Source organism: Macaca thibetana, chromosome 10 (assembly GCF_024542745.1).
Source record: "Macaca thibetana thibetana isolate TM-01 chromosome 10, ASM2454274v1, whole genome shotgun sequence".
NCBI classification, from domain to species: Eukaryota; Metazoa; Chordata; class Mammalia; order Primates; family Cercopithecidae; genus Macaca; species Macaca thibetana.
The window spans coordinates 26187528-26200437 of NC_065587.1; the positions used below are offsets into that span (position 1 = coordinate 26187528).

Consider the following 12910-nt stretch of genomic DNA (forward strand, 5'->3'; position numbering starts at 1 on the left):
TGTCAGCTCCCTCCGGCCCTCTCTCTGGTCCCAGCAACAGGAGGTCTCTGAATAAGCTCAGAGGTCTCAATAAAAGGAGCGCTGAACCTCAGAGGAGTTATTAACAGGCATACAGTTACCTCAAGACTCCACCTGACCAGGGCCCAAAATGGGTACTAGGAGGGCAGCCAGGAAGAAAGCAGGGCAGAGAGGAAACACAGGGAGTAGGGGCCCTGGGACTACGTAAGATATGGAGTGAACCAGGGGAACAAGAGCAGCCCTGATGACTGTGCTCCCCATAACCCCTGCATACCTGTGTCCCCTGAGAATTCAGGGTGAGGAGCTCACTCTTGCCCTTCACCTGTTCCTGGGCTCTGGCAGGCTGGCCTGCTTCCTGCCCCAGCCTCACCCACTCTCTGCACTTCTCGCCACTGCTGTGGGCAAGCTGATCTCTCTGGTTTGCCGGGCTCTCACTCTCTGCCCAATAGCACTAAGTTAACTTCTTTCCATGCTTTATTCTCTGTGATTAAAGACGGAAGCAATTCTCACTAACGCCATTTCTCAGAGGAGAAAACAGGCACAGGGATGTTCTATGACTTCCTCACGGTCACCAACCAACAAGTGAGAGCGCGGCTTTGAAGGGAGGTCCACCCATGCTCCTAAAGTTGAGCCGTCCTCCAAGCAAAAGACAGCACCTGTAAAAGCTCAGTGAGTGGGGCAGAAATGTCCTCACTAAGGCCCTACCAAGCTGGTACCCTGATATCCAATTCCAACCTCCAGAACAGGGAGAAATACAATTCTGTTTTTGATGAGCTCCCCAGGCTATGGCTCTTTGCTATAATACACTGAACTGGCCCAGAAGGACTATTCCACCATCTGTGTCCTATTCCATCATTCACAAGGGAGTCACTAAGCCCTCAGTGCCGTCTTTATGGATGCTACCCACCCAAGGCTGAGATGACGCACAGGGTCTGGGTCTAAATAAACTGGGAAGGCACTGGAAGGTGCAATGTCGGAAGAGGAGGATGTCTGAATTTCATTTAATCTCAACCTCGTATAGTACTGCAGCATGAAAGACGAGGCCCAGAGCAAAAGTGCCTTTTCCTGAGATCATACTGTGGAACCCAGGCCCACTGGAGTTGTATTCCATGCTACCTCTCACCCCTTCTTGTAGTTCTTCCATCTCAAAGTATGTGCAATATCTACAGGGACCACCACAACATCAGTTTTTTAAGATTTATCTCAAACACACCTCATGAGTTCCCTAGGAAAGGTTATGATGCTAGCATAACTCCCATTGTGCAAAGTGGGGAGAGCCCAAAACACCAAAGGAGTTCTCTAGGGTCTCACAACTGCTAAGATAAAGACTGTTTGACCCAGCACTGGCTCCTTAAACCTGGGACCCCGGTTATATCCAGGTCTTTCCAAGGTGCTGAAGGGGCACACTTTTGCATAATGGTGAAAGGTAAGGAGTTGACGGGGGAGGGCTAGTGGCCAGAACCCCAGAAGGCCCTTTCAGTATGTCTTATGGAAAGGAGGAGCTTACAGGATGGAACCTACAAGATGTGACCTCACTTCCTTGCTAACAGACCCCCAGTAGAACTTAGAATTCTGGTAACTAGGCACCCATATTATACACACAGCCCCATTTCCAGTTCATTTGGTAGGCGACACTGCGGAGAACAACATGTTCTCCTGCTGTGTCCCGACGTGCTGCCGACCTCCTCGTCGCAGAAGAGGCCAAAATGAGAGTCTTTCTCGAGAATATAGACATTGGTTCAACCCTCACCCTCGACGCCTCTGGCCCTTTGCCAGAAGGCACCCTCAGGTAACACAGGGCCCAGGGCAGGCCCGTCCAGGCTAGGCCTCAGCGGTGCCCATCAGGGCAGCACCGAGTCCCTCCCCATATGTTTGGGGGAAACAGGAGATGAGGGGCCCTCCCTGGACAGCAGCAGGTAGGTTGTCAGGTGTTTGGAGCCTGGTAGGTATGTCAGGTTTACAGCCCAGATCATGCCTGGCAGGATGGGAAGTTCAGTGTCGAGGACACAGTTTGCCGCTCAGATGTGAATCCCAATTCATCTGCCGGAGACCTCAACCTTCTCTGGCTGGAGGTCTATGCAGATGCTCCTATGTGCCAAATCCTGTTGGGGATGGGGACACCAGGAAGGAGTTCTAATGGGGGTGTGCCACTGTGGGGTCAGCCAGGCAGGCCACTGACACCTCTTGGCCCGGCTCTCGGGCACTCTCTTTGCAGAGCTCCACACAGCAGATCAAGCAGGAGCTGTTGGATGGATTCCATTTCTCCAACTTCTTCAAAGAAGGGCAGGGGCCCACCGCCACCAACTACGGCCAATGCTGGTCTGGGGTGAGATTGGGTACAGAAGGGTCTCCACAGACAGGGACTCCAGAAAACCAGGGTGGGCCCAGGACTCAGACATGAATATGGGGACTCCCTAAGCTCTGTCCTAGGGATTTCCCACTTGAGTGGCCCAGTGTTCTCTTTCAAAGGAATCTGGCTGCCATTAGTCCCCAGTGACAACTTGGTTACAGGCAAAGTCCCTTTGAAAGATCAGAGAAAATCCTTCTCTTTTCACTTTATGCTAACCCAGAAGTATCTCAGCATGTTGCCACAAGAATTGAGTATAATGGTAAAATTACAGCAACATACTCATACCGTTACCATTTTAACTCCCCACCATAAATGTATCTCCGGCAACAGGCATCTCCACTGCCCTGCCAGACCTCCTCCAGGACTTAAAATCCAATACTTCTACACAAACAAGGTGGGGGTGGACATTGATTACAACAAAAGAAGGTGAAGCTACTCTATGCATTTGTCTTTAAAGTGTCATCTCACAGAACTCATCCCTGCAGGCCCATCAGGCAGGAACTGTACCCTCGCATCTCAGTGTAATATTCCTTAAGGGAGGCCATGTTCCACAGCGGGTCAGCCTCTCAGTGCTGGTGGAGCCTGTAGTGATAAAATTCCCTTTCTAGGAAGTCTTTCTACAGGGAGCATAATCCTATGTGTGTCCTAATAGGTTGGAGCAGTTTCCCAGGGCTGCCATAACATGGCACGCTGACTGCAGAGCTTAATCACAGAAATTTGGTTTCTCACAATTCTGGAGACTGGAAGTCCAACGTCAAGCTGTCAGCCTGGGGTGGTTTGTCTGGGCCTCTCTCCTTGCCTTGGAGGTGGCTGATTTCTTCCTCGGTCAGCACAGGGTCTTCTCTTCAACTTCTCTGTGCGCTGATCACCTCTCCTTGTAAGAACCCCAGGCATATTAACTTAGGGGCCACACTAATGAACTCACTTCACCTGAATTACCTCTTAGAGAACTCTGTGTCCAGACAATCACATTCTGAGTCTCTGAGGTTGAGAAAAGAAAGAGTTACATTGGGGCAGGGGACACAATTCAACCCACAAAATATACAAATCCCCTGTGGAACACAGACACCCAGGAAAGAGATATCTGGGTGAAAGGATATGCAGATAGCAAGTTTCAACAGCTCTAGCCAGTTGACTTTCCAAAAGGGCTCCAGCTGCTCACACGGTCACCAGCAGCCTCAGCCTCTGAAGGTAGCTGCTTCTCTGAACACAGCCTCCCCTGAATACTAACATGCTTTTAACTTTTTGCCAATCTGCTGTCTGTGTGGCAGAGAAAATCACCTTATTTCATTTCCACTTTCAAACGTACAATTGTGTAACCTTTCACGGGTTTCATACCTGCCCGCGTTTTCTCTTCCACGAGTCGCCTGGCAGATCCTGGGCCTTGGGATACACTTCCTCCCACCCTGGAGTCTTCTGGCATTTTCCCCTTGCCCAGGGCTGGGATGGCCGTAGCTGTTTCTCCAGACTCCTGTTCATGTTAAAGGAACAAAAACAATCATATCCCTTTAAGACAAAGGGTTCTTCTAGAGCATCTTGTCCTGTGTGCTGTTGCTAAAATGAGGAGGGGATGAGACCTCCCCAGGCCCTTCCCCTCCATATCAGAAGTGGAGCCTCAGGTGGCCTACAGGGAATTTCATCCAGTCTTCCCTGTGGAAGGTGCTCACTTCTGACCCGGGTGTTGCTCAGCATCCATGTGACATCCAGAAGCCCGTGTCTCTTCTCTATCATGAGGATGATTTGTGAGGATTGCAGGGATGATGCTCTTCATGCAGGCTGCTGATACACAAGGTGCCATTGCCCCAAAGCTGATAAACACTGTGACGATGCCTTGAAGGAGTGAATCATTTTATCAATTCTCCATCCTCACATGCAATTTAATTTGAAAGCCTACAGCCCATTTCAACATGGGCACAACATGCACAAGTCCCTGAAGGGTTGATGCTTCTTAGTGTGAGTTCCAGATCCCGATCCTCTGGTGGTTCATGGTGTTACCACTGACTCCCATGTCCCTCCTTGTCCCCCTAGTATGAAAATGAGATCTCCAGGATGTCAACTTTCCAGCCCGGCACAGGGGAGAAGCTGTTGGACTCCCTGGTTCCAGCCTTGCTAACTAAACCCATCTCCTCCTATGCCACCTGCCTGGGCCCCTCCTGGGACTTTATCACCGTGCCACACTTTTTGGAACTACTGGTTAGAAGGTGAGTGTCCATCCCCTCCAAGGCACGGAAGTGCCTCTGTGCCCTACTGGCTGTGTCTTGAAGATGCAGCTCTCCGAGACTCGGTTGGCTCCTCTGGAACAGGGAGTAGTGAGAAGATGAACCTCACAGGGTTCTTGTAGGGACTGAATGATCTAAGACACGGCAAACAAAGGGGTCCCTAGAGCCTAAAACTCTGGATATCTGCTGGGGGTGCTGTGATTCACATTTATTACTTTTCCCTTCCCACTCACTGAAGTAGCTCTCAGCATTCTGCCTCAATGGCCCATATCCCTCGCTGTTTGGAAAAGCACATAGAAAGCAAGTCCGTGATGGCATTGGTAAAAGATGTCTGAGATTCCTTCTGGCTGGTCTTTCTCCTTGACACAGACAGAAGAGGGGCCCCTTGGTGCTGAAAGAGGAACCACAGGTCCACTCAGATATCTGGAGAGGCTCACTGGGGTTCTCCAATGGTTGGGGTTCACTCATTCAACACGTATATACAAAACACCTTATTTGTGCACTGTTCTTCTTGTGACTTAGCAAAATTTCATAAAGCAGATGACAATCCCTGGGCCTCGACTTACTGAGAGTCAGGCGCTCACAGGAGACAGAATAAACAGGTCCTATCTACACAATGTTAGAGGTGAAACCCTCATGGCCTCTTCTACATATGGTGGCATCCTCCCAGATTCTGACTAGAATGATGGAGTCCAGCAACAAGTATAAACTGGGTGGATTTAGGGTTCTAAAGAGCCTTTTCATCCAGAAAACATGGCGTAAAAGATGTGGCCTCTGCCTGGGGAGACCCTAAAGGAGTCCTGGGGCTCATACTTCTTTTAATTCCCACAAGAAGGTTGACATCTGGGTCCCTCGCAAGAGGCAAATAGTAAGTTCTGTATATGGAGACTTAGGTGCCCTGCAAAGGAGAGGGGAGGCTAGGGTCTCAGCTGGTCACTGAGACACCCATGCCCCGTGCCGTGGCTTCCCAACTCTACCTGTCCTCCTCCAGCCAACATCTGCCCTTACCCTCCTAACCCCTGGACCAGGGGACCCAGAGCTGGAGCTTGATGAGAAACCTGCTCACAAATCAGCCTGGAGCTGCAGTTCTGAGTGCCCAGGTGCACAGGGCTGTGCTCCAGGGCCTTTGGGAGGAGAATGTCAGTGGGACACTGCGGCGCACAAGGGTCTGTACAGCCCTGCTGTGTGGCCAGGTCTGCCCCCTCCGGGACAGCACTGATGGCTTGGGGAAGGGTGGGGCTGTCCTCTACAGAGGCAGCAACAGTCCAGGGACCCAGAACCACGCAAGTGTGCCCTGGAGGGTTGTGTGGGAGAAGGCCAGGCCTCTGACTCAGCTGTCCACTCCATTACCAGCACCATCACCTCCATTTTGTTCACCTGGCCCCTTGAAAACACTTCAGTTTGCTATCAGCCCCCACAACGGTCATCTTTCCGGATAAAGCTGGCCTTCAGGAACTTCGCCTGGCCTGGACTGGGCATGGAGGACCATCAGGAACTTGTCCTAGGCCAGTTGGTGCTTCCGGAGCCCAACGAGGCCAAGCCAGATGGTGAGGTGGCTTGCAGTCTGGAAGACTTTCCGGGGGTGGTGTTGTGGGGCTACAATTCCCTTACATTTCATCCGGTCATTTCTGTGCTTGGAAAGCCCAGTGAAAAGTGACTGGTGTCATGACCTTTTCTCCTTTTCCAGATCCTGCTCCACTTCCTGGGCAACACGTATTAACAATGCCGGCCCTGGAGCCAGCACCACCACTGCTGGCGGACCTGGGGCCTGCTCTGGAGCCAGAGTCAGGGGCAGTCCTGGGTGCACCAGGATATCTATATTCAGCACCAGGACCAGCACCAGGGGAAGGGTCCCCTCCAGCGACACTGCTGGAGCCACAGTCCGCCTCAGAGTCCCCCACTCCCTCTTCTGGGACTGTGAAGAACCAATCCCTTGAGGAGATGCCTGACATCACGATCTTCCCTCCCAGGCTGCTGGCAGAGCAGCTGACCCTCACGGATGCGGTGAGCACCTGGGTTTTGCAGGCAGTGCCTCTGGCACTAGGTGTCTCAGACCAGCCTCTACCCGAGGAGTGGCCAATGCCCTGGGACGAATGTCATCCCCACTTCTTACCGAAAATGGGATCTGGATGAGTTTCCTCACGCAGAAGCCTTCCCTGACTGCATGTGGACAGCAGAGATGGCACGTCGCCTGTGCTAGCTCCACAGAGTGTGGAGACCGAATGACAGGGGATGGACAGAAAGCAGGACAGGGCAGGTGCTCACCGAGGGGCAGGCAGGGCCATGGGTCACTCATCCAGCTGCTCAGGAGCCTCACGACCCTTATTAGGTGCCTGATGCATACTAGATTCTATGGGAGACACCCAAACAGAGCCCATAGTTGCAGCTGCCACAAGGAAAGTGCACTGGTATGGAGAGAAGGAGTACAGGGCTGACTGGGATGGGAGGAAGACGAGGCCTCAGGATGGACAGGCCTGAGTCACCTTCTAGTTCTTGGGAGTGCGGATGGCTTCAGAGAAAATGTCACTCTCCCTTCCCACTCTTGTTGGATTCTGGGCCATGATGCACTTAGGGCCCTCAGTGGGTAGAAAATCAAACCCAGGGACTCCCACATGTCTAGAGCCCATTTTAAAGCTTTCTGAACTCCAGATCGGTTCCTGCCAGAGACCATGGATGACTGTGAGCTCAGTCCCTGCCTGGGACTGTGGGTGACTCTGAGCTGGGGTGTGCTCTGTCCATGACACTCTCCTCCTCCCCCAAAGGAGCTGTTCAAGAAGGTGGAGCTCTACGAATGCTTGGGCTCCATCTGGGGCCAACGAGCTAAGGAGGGGAATGAGCACGTGGCACCCACAGTTCATGCGACCATCACACACTTCAACAGGCTCACCAACTGCGTCACCACCTCCTGCCTCGGGAACCATGGCATGAGGGCCCGGGACAGGGCCAGGGTGGTGGAGCACTGGATCAAGGTGGCCAAGGTAAGCCATGGTTGGGCCTGAGAATTTCCTCTTTAAAAATGGGGAACTGCCTCTTCTCCTCCATCGGCTTTCAGGATTGGCATCTGTATGTCTGGCTTCAGCCCCGGACATCACCTAGCCCCTTCTTGTCACAGACCTCAACTCCCATGTCCCAGTGGTGGCTGCTCACTTCTGACCTGGGATCTTCCTTGGGTTGAACTAAAATCCTCCTAGATGAGTGACATTCACTCGGCCCCAGGTGTGCCCTCCTGAGGCTCCCTGGGCCTTGCTTCGTCCAGGCAGGGAGATCTCAGCACAGCGGGCTGAGGCTGAAGTGGGCCAGGCTCCACTGTGGAACTCACAGCTCACTCTTCCCTCTCCAGGAGTGCCTAAGCCTCAACAACTTCTCCTCAGTGCACGCCATCGTCTCTGCTCTGTGCAGCAAACCAATATATCGGCTACACAAGACATGGGCAGCAGTGTCCAGGTGAGGAGGGTTCCCTCCACGGGAGCACCAGGGTTGACCTAGGGACCCCTAGGTCTCCCCATGTGCCCTCAACGACTCTGAAAGGTTCTTGGAGACCAGGGACACTGGAGGCAGGGATGGCCTGGTGGGTGTGGTCACTAAGCTGCCTTGGACTACTAAGCAAGGATTTCCAACTCAGGACTAAGGATTTTTAACCATCAGGAACAGACTGGAGCCAACTGGAGGCTTTCAGGTGTTTGTACCCAGCAGTGGAACTGTGTCCAGCTGGAAGCTAACTGTGAACACGCAGGGGCTCATGTGAAGTGGAGATGGGCCAGGGGAGGAGCATGACGGGTCCCACCCTGGTCCTCTGGAGCCCTTGTCATCAGAGGACCCTATTGGAAACTCTCACCCACGAAGTTGGGATTCTCTGGGTTTTCAAACAAAAGGGATTGGATTGGAACTCACAAACCTCTCCGCTTATCCCCAAATTTGCTTTTCTTTCTTTCCTCTGCCCATAGCAAAAGCACAAAACATCTAAAACAACTCTGCAAAAAAGACACTGCAGTGAAGAGGGACCTGCTGATCAAGGTACACTGGAGTCTGGGAGATGCAGGAGAAGTGTTTAAGGGTCAGAGGAAAGACTGAGTTTGGAAGGGCATTGGACCTAGTGTGGAGTGGTTATTTTCTTTTGACTTACCTACTAAAAGGGGACTTGAAAAATTCCCTCCACGCCTACCTTGGGCGAACAGAAGGAGAGGTGTGTGGGTCCACAGGCACGTGGGGGCACGGCGGCAGGAGGCCCTGGAAATGGGATGTGGCAATGGCTGCTGGGCTGCTGAGCAGGGGTGATGAGCTGCAGCATTAGCAGGGCTCTGGTTCCCGTGCTTGTCAGTGCTGCTGGCATGGAGCTTCCTCCAGGCTGGGGGGTGGTCATGGTAGGTGGGACTTTGCTTCTTCCTCAAACTGGAAAGCAATTCTTCAGGAAGCCAGGCCTCTGTGGCTGCTTCTGTCTGCAGCGCATCTCCAAAGGCAGTGGCCTCTGCCCACACTGGGGGAGAGGGGGAACAACAACAGGGGAAGCTCATGTGCCAGGGAGTCCAGTGGACTGCCCAGCTTTGGGTACCAATGGGCATACTCGGGACAGATGTATGTGTTTCCTGGGACTCCCTGCTCTGCCCTTTGCAGACACCCGAAAATGGTCATGTCACAGGATTCTAACCAGTTAGCAGTGACACATGCTCATGACAAGTATCTGGGGGATTCGTGCATTCCTAGGGGATCCTCCCTGACCAGATCTCAGAATATTCCATGCAAACGGGAAGACAACTTGTCACCCCACCCAGGATTCTGGAAATTCCCGCCATGTCAGTCAGAAATGGCACCGCAGGAGGCCACTTCCTGAGTGGAGGAAGAGAGTTCTGTGCACGGAACTCCCCTGGGGGATCATTGGCGAGGCAAAACCTTTGGCATGGCTCAAACCCAATTTGTGTGGCAGAGACTCCAGTGGGGCTCAGATAGGCAGGTGCCACTTAACCAGGTCTCCTAAAACACCCTGTCCCTTTCCCATCACGACTGTGCCTGGCTGGAGACCTAGATACTCAGAGACTCCAGAGAACACGACCCTGATGGGTAGTGGTGCTGGGATATTGGGAGAAGGCAGCGGGACAGAGCTTCCAGGATGGGGAGGAGGCACCTTCTCTTTCAGGTCCCTGGGCAGTCACTGTCCACTCTGGGTCTCTGTTTCCTCATCTGGAAAATGAAGGGATGCTGAGCCTGTAGTGCAGCCCTACAGGATGGAAATGAGGTTCAAAAAAAGAAAATAATTTGCTAGTGCTCATGCCTGGTTCTTCCTCAGAGGGATGAGAGGGAGAACAATGGCAACAGGAAACAGTACTCAGGAGGCCCTGTGAGGTAGCTGTGGTTTTCATTGCTCTTTAGAGAAGAGGAAACAGTCTCAGCGAGGCCCGGCTGCATGAGTGGGTGACACACACAGGGAGTGTGGAGCTGGGCCAGTGGTATGAGCACTATGCCAGGTGACTCATGCCAGTCCCTGGGGATCCAAGTGTGTGGTGGCTGGGGTGTAACTGGGGGAAGAGAGGAGAGCCTCACTGTCTCCATCACTGGCACCTGGCAGGCGGGGAGCTTTAAGGTGACCACCCAGGAGAGGAACCCCCAGAGAGCCCAGATGAAGCTGCGGAGGCAGAATAAGGTGAGTGAGCCTTTGGCGTGGAGAGGCCGCAGGGGATCAGAGGACAGGGCTCCCTCCCTGCCAGCTGGAGGCCTCCATGTGAAGACCGCAAGGACTTACTCTCCAGTCCTGTCCTCCTGTGGACACTGGGCCTGGAAAACCTCCATTTGAGAGACCAGAGCAAGGGTCTGGGAAAGCTGGACTCAGAGGAGATGCGGGGAAGGATAAGACTGGGACCACACGCCCTTGTGAATTGTTAAAATCCCACCATAGAGGTAACTAGGAGTGCTTGCTAGACTTGGGGGTCAGGTGGGATGGAGGAGGCAGAGAATTGGGAAAGGCAGTGGAGGGTCTTTGGCTGTTCCAACAGGGAGAACTGAAGAGGGGAGTTCTGGGAGACAGGGGCTGGTGGGACTTCATGAGACAGACCTTGGGCAGGTACCTGAGGGCCAATACTCATCATCACTACACCTCCCCCCTCCCACTCCTCCTTGGCACAGGGAGTGGTCCCCTTCCTGGGAGATTTTCTGACTGAGTTACACAGATTGGATACGGCCATCCCAGACGATCTGGATGTGAGTTAGCCTGGGGCAGGCTGTTGGAAACCAGGATCCTGAGGGAGGAGAGGGTCTTGGACGGAGCCCTTAGATCTCAACCCTTGCCAAACCTCCTCTCCTGAGAGCCTCACAGCTGCTCCTGTGGGTGGGGGTGTCAGGCCCATCTCATTACCTCTGACTGATAAGAGGCTCCATAGCAGCCACCAGTCCCTATTCCCGAGTGGTGAAGCTGCAGAGCTGCCTGACTGCAAACCTGCTGAGGTGTGGGCTGAGCTGCACTTAGCCTTTCCCTAGAGTAGTCCTGTAACAGGCCAGTGAAACTGAGCCTCTCCAAGGGCAGGCAGTTCCAGGGTCACTGAGCGCTTTCTTTCTATGAGAGATCTCAGTTTCCCTGTCTGTTATCACAGAGGGTTGGGGCAGAAAGTCCCTGAGCCTCAGCTCCTATGCCCCTGCTCTAGAGCCCGGAGCCTGGGGCACATCCAAGTCCTGTCATGTGCACATCCCCTGACTCTGGTGGCCCTGGCAGTTGTGCAGCATGGGAAGGGGTGGGGTGGGGCTGGTTGTGGGCCAGGGACCTTTCTGATGGACTCTGTCTGCCTTCCAGGGCAACAGCAACAAGAGGAGAAAGGTGAGCAGCTGGGACATTCACATTGGAGGAGGGTGGGGATGTGGACCTCACAGTCCACCCTGGGCAGGACACTCCCTGGCTCCGTCCTCTACATCTTAGAAAGTTACTGGGAGGGGTTGACACACACAGGAGGAGGAGACCTATCCCAGTGGAGAAAGTGGGAAATGGAATGGAATCAAAGACCAGTTCCTGCGGGAGGGGCTTTTTACATCCAACTCTGAAAACAGGCTGGGGGCTGCATGGGGCCCCCTCAAAAAACTGCCCGAGGGATCAGCCCCTTTTCCCTGCCTACCAAAAGTGCTCTCAGCATCTTCCACCCAGGCCCTGTCAGCAACCTCTCCTCTGTCTCTAGGAGGTCCGAGTTCTGCAGGAAATGCAGCTGCTCCAAGTGGCTGCCATGAATTACAGGCTTCGGCCTCTTGAGAAATTTGTCACCTATTTCCCAAGAATGAAGCAGCTCAGTGACAAGGAGAGGTGAGGGCCTAGGGGATGGGCAGAGGGTGGGAGAAGGCTCTCCATTTTTTTTTTTTTTTTTCCAACATGGGCTGGCTCTGTCGCCCAGGCTGCACTACAGTGTCACCATCTCTGCTCACTGCAACGTCTGCCTTCTGGGCTCAAGCCCTTCCTCAGCCTCTCAAGCAGCTGGGACTACTGCAGTACACCATGTCCCAGGACGTGGTACAGCATGTACAGACACCATGTCCTGTTGTTCTGCTGCTGTTGTTCTGGTACAGATGGGGTTTCACGATGTTGTCCAGGCTGGTCTCAAACTCATGGCCTCAAGCAATCCATCCACCTCAGTCTCCCAAAGTACTGACATTACAGATGTCAGCCACCCCACATGGCCTAGAGAAGGCTCTCCCTGTGGCAAGCTGCAGAGAGCCTATGGCTATGACTCCACGGCCAGCATCAAGCCCTGTTGCATGGGGACCGCTGGGGACCCAGGATTCCAGCTGGGTAGGCACTGAGAGGGGACCTGATGTGTGGCTCATGGTGGCCTCACAGCTGCCTCACTGTCCTGTAGCTACAAGCTGTCCTGCCAGCTGGAGCCCGAATCACAGTAGGCCAGTAACATCCTGCAGTGGCTGGGACCCCACCGGGATGCTGGTCAGAACACCAGCTCTGCATCATCCTTCACCTAGACCGTGACACCAGGGAACCACATCTAGGTAGCTGGCAGCTCAGCTGCATCTGGACCCTGCTCTTCGCGTAACACCAGCTGCTCCTGCTGGTCAGGATCAGGCCATGGGACTTTTCCCAGGCAGGCGGGAGACCATTTTATGTTTATTTTCTTTAGTGTATAAGTAAGGCTTTTTTTCTTAACTTTTTAAAATAAAAATTTAAAACACTATTCAAAATGTTCTATAGTTGTTGGAATGAGAAAAGTAACCGCAGTGCAGTAACCGTATACCAATCTTCAGGATTCATAGTCCAGTATGTCAAATTGAGGCTATTGCTGAACAAGTCATGCAACAGCGTTTATGTTACACATGCCAACCATTTAATGCTTTCCTTCTCTGTTCT

The 12910-nt window shown here is 53.1% G+C and overlaps 1 protein-coding gene across 3 annotated transcripts; it reads left to right on the forward strand.

The window, feature by feature from the left end:
- Positions 1-1608: 1608 nt before the first annotated feature.
- On the forward strand, positions 1609-12910 carry LOC126929502 (ral-GDS-related protein-like). Of its 3 annotated transcripts, XM_050745919.1 has the most exons (13): positions 1609-1807; positions 2234-2344; positions 4397-4569; positions 5941-6134; positions 6275-6591; positions 7350-7565; positions 7928-8031; positions 8532-8601; positions 10148-10222; positions 10702-10776; positions 11363-11386; positions 11739-11860; positions 12411-12910. In XM_050745919.1, the coding sequence occupies exons 1-13, from the start codon at positions 1667-1669 to the stop codon at positions 12448-12450; spliced, it is 1662 nt and encodes a 553-aa protein (XP_050601876.1). In that variant the 5' UTR covers positions 1609-1666; the 3' UTR covers positions 12451-12910. The 3 variants fall into 3 exon arrangements, with proteins under 3 accessions (XP_050601876.1, XP_050601877.1, XP_050601878.1); XM_050745920.1 differs by lacking the exon at positions 10702-10776; XM_050745921.1 differs by lacking the exons at positions 1609-1807; positions 2234-2344; positions 4397-4569 and adding an exon at positions 5172-5820 and having other exon boundaries at positions 5922-6134.

Excerpts from the sequence above, each read along its gene's own strand:
- LOC126929502 (XM_050745919.1), top strand. The coding sequence starts at position 1,667 with ATGTTCTCCTGCTGTGTCCCGACGTGCTGCCGACCTCCTCGTCGCAGA. Across the intron at positions 1,808-2,233 it reads TTGCCAGAAGGCACCCTCAG|AGCTCCACACAGCAGATCAA; the intron begins GTAACACAGGGC and ends CTCTCTTTGCAG. Across the intron at positions 2,345-4,396 it reads ACGGCCAATGCTGGTCTGGG|TATGAAAATGAGATCTCCAG; the intron begins GTGAGATTGGGT and ends TTGTCCCCCTAG.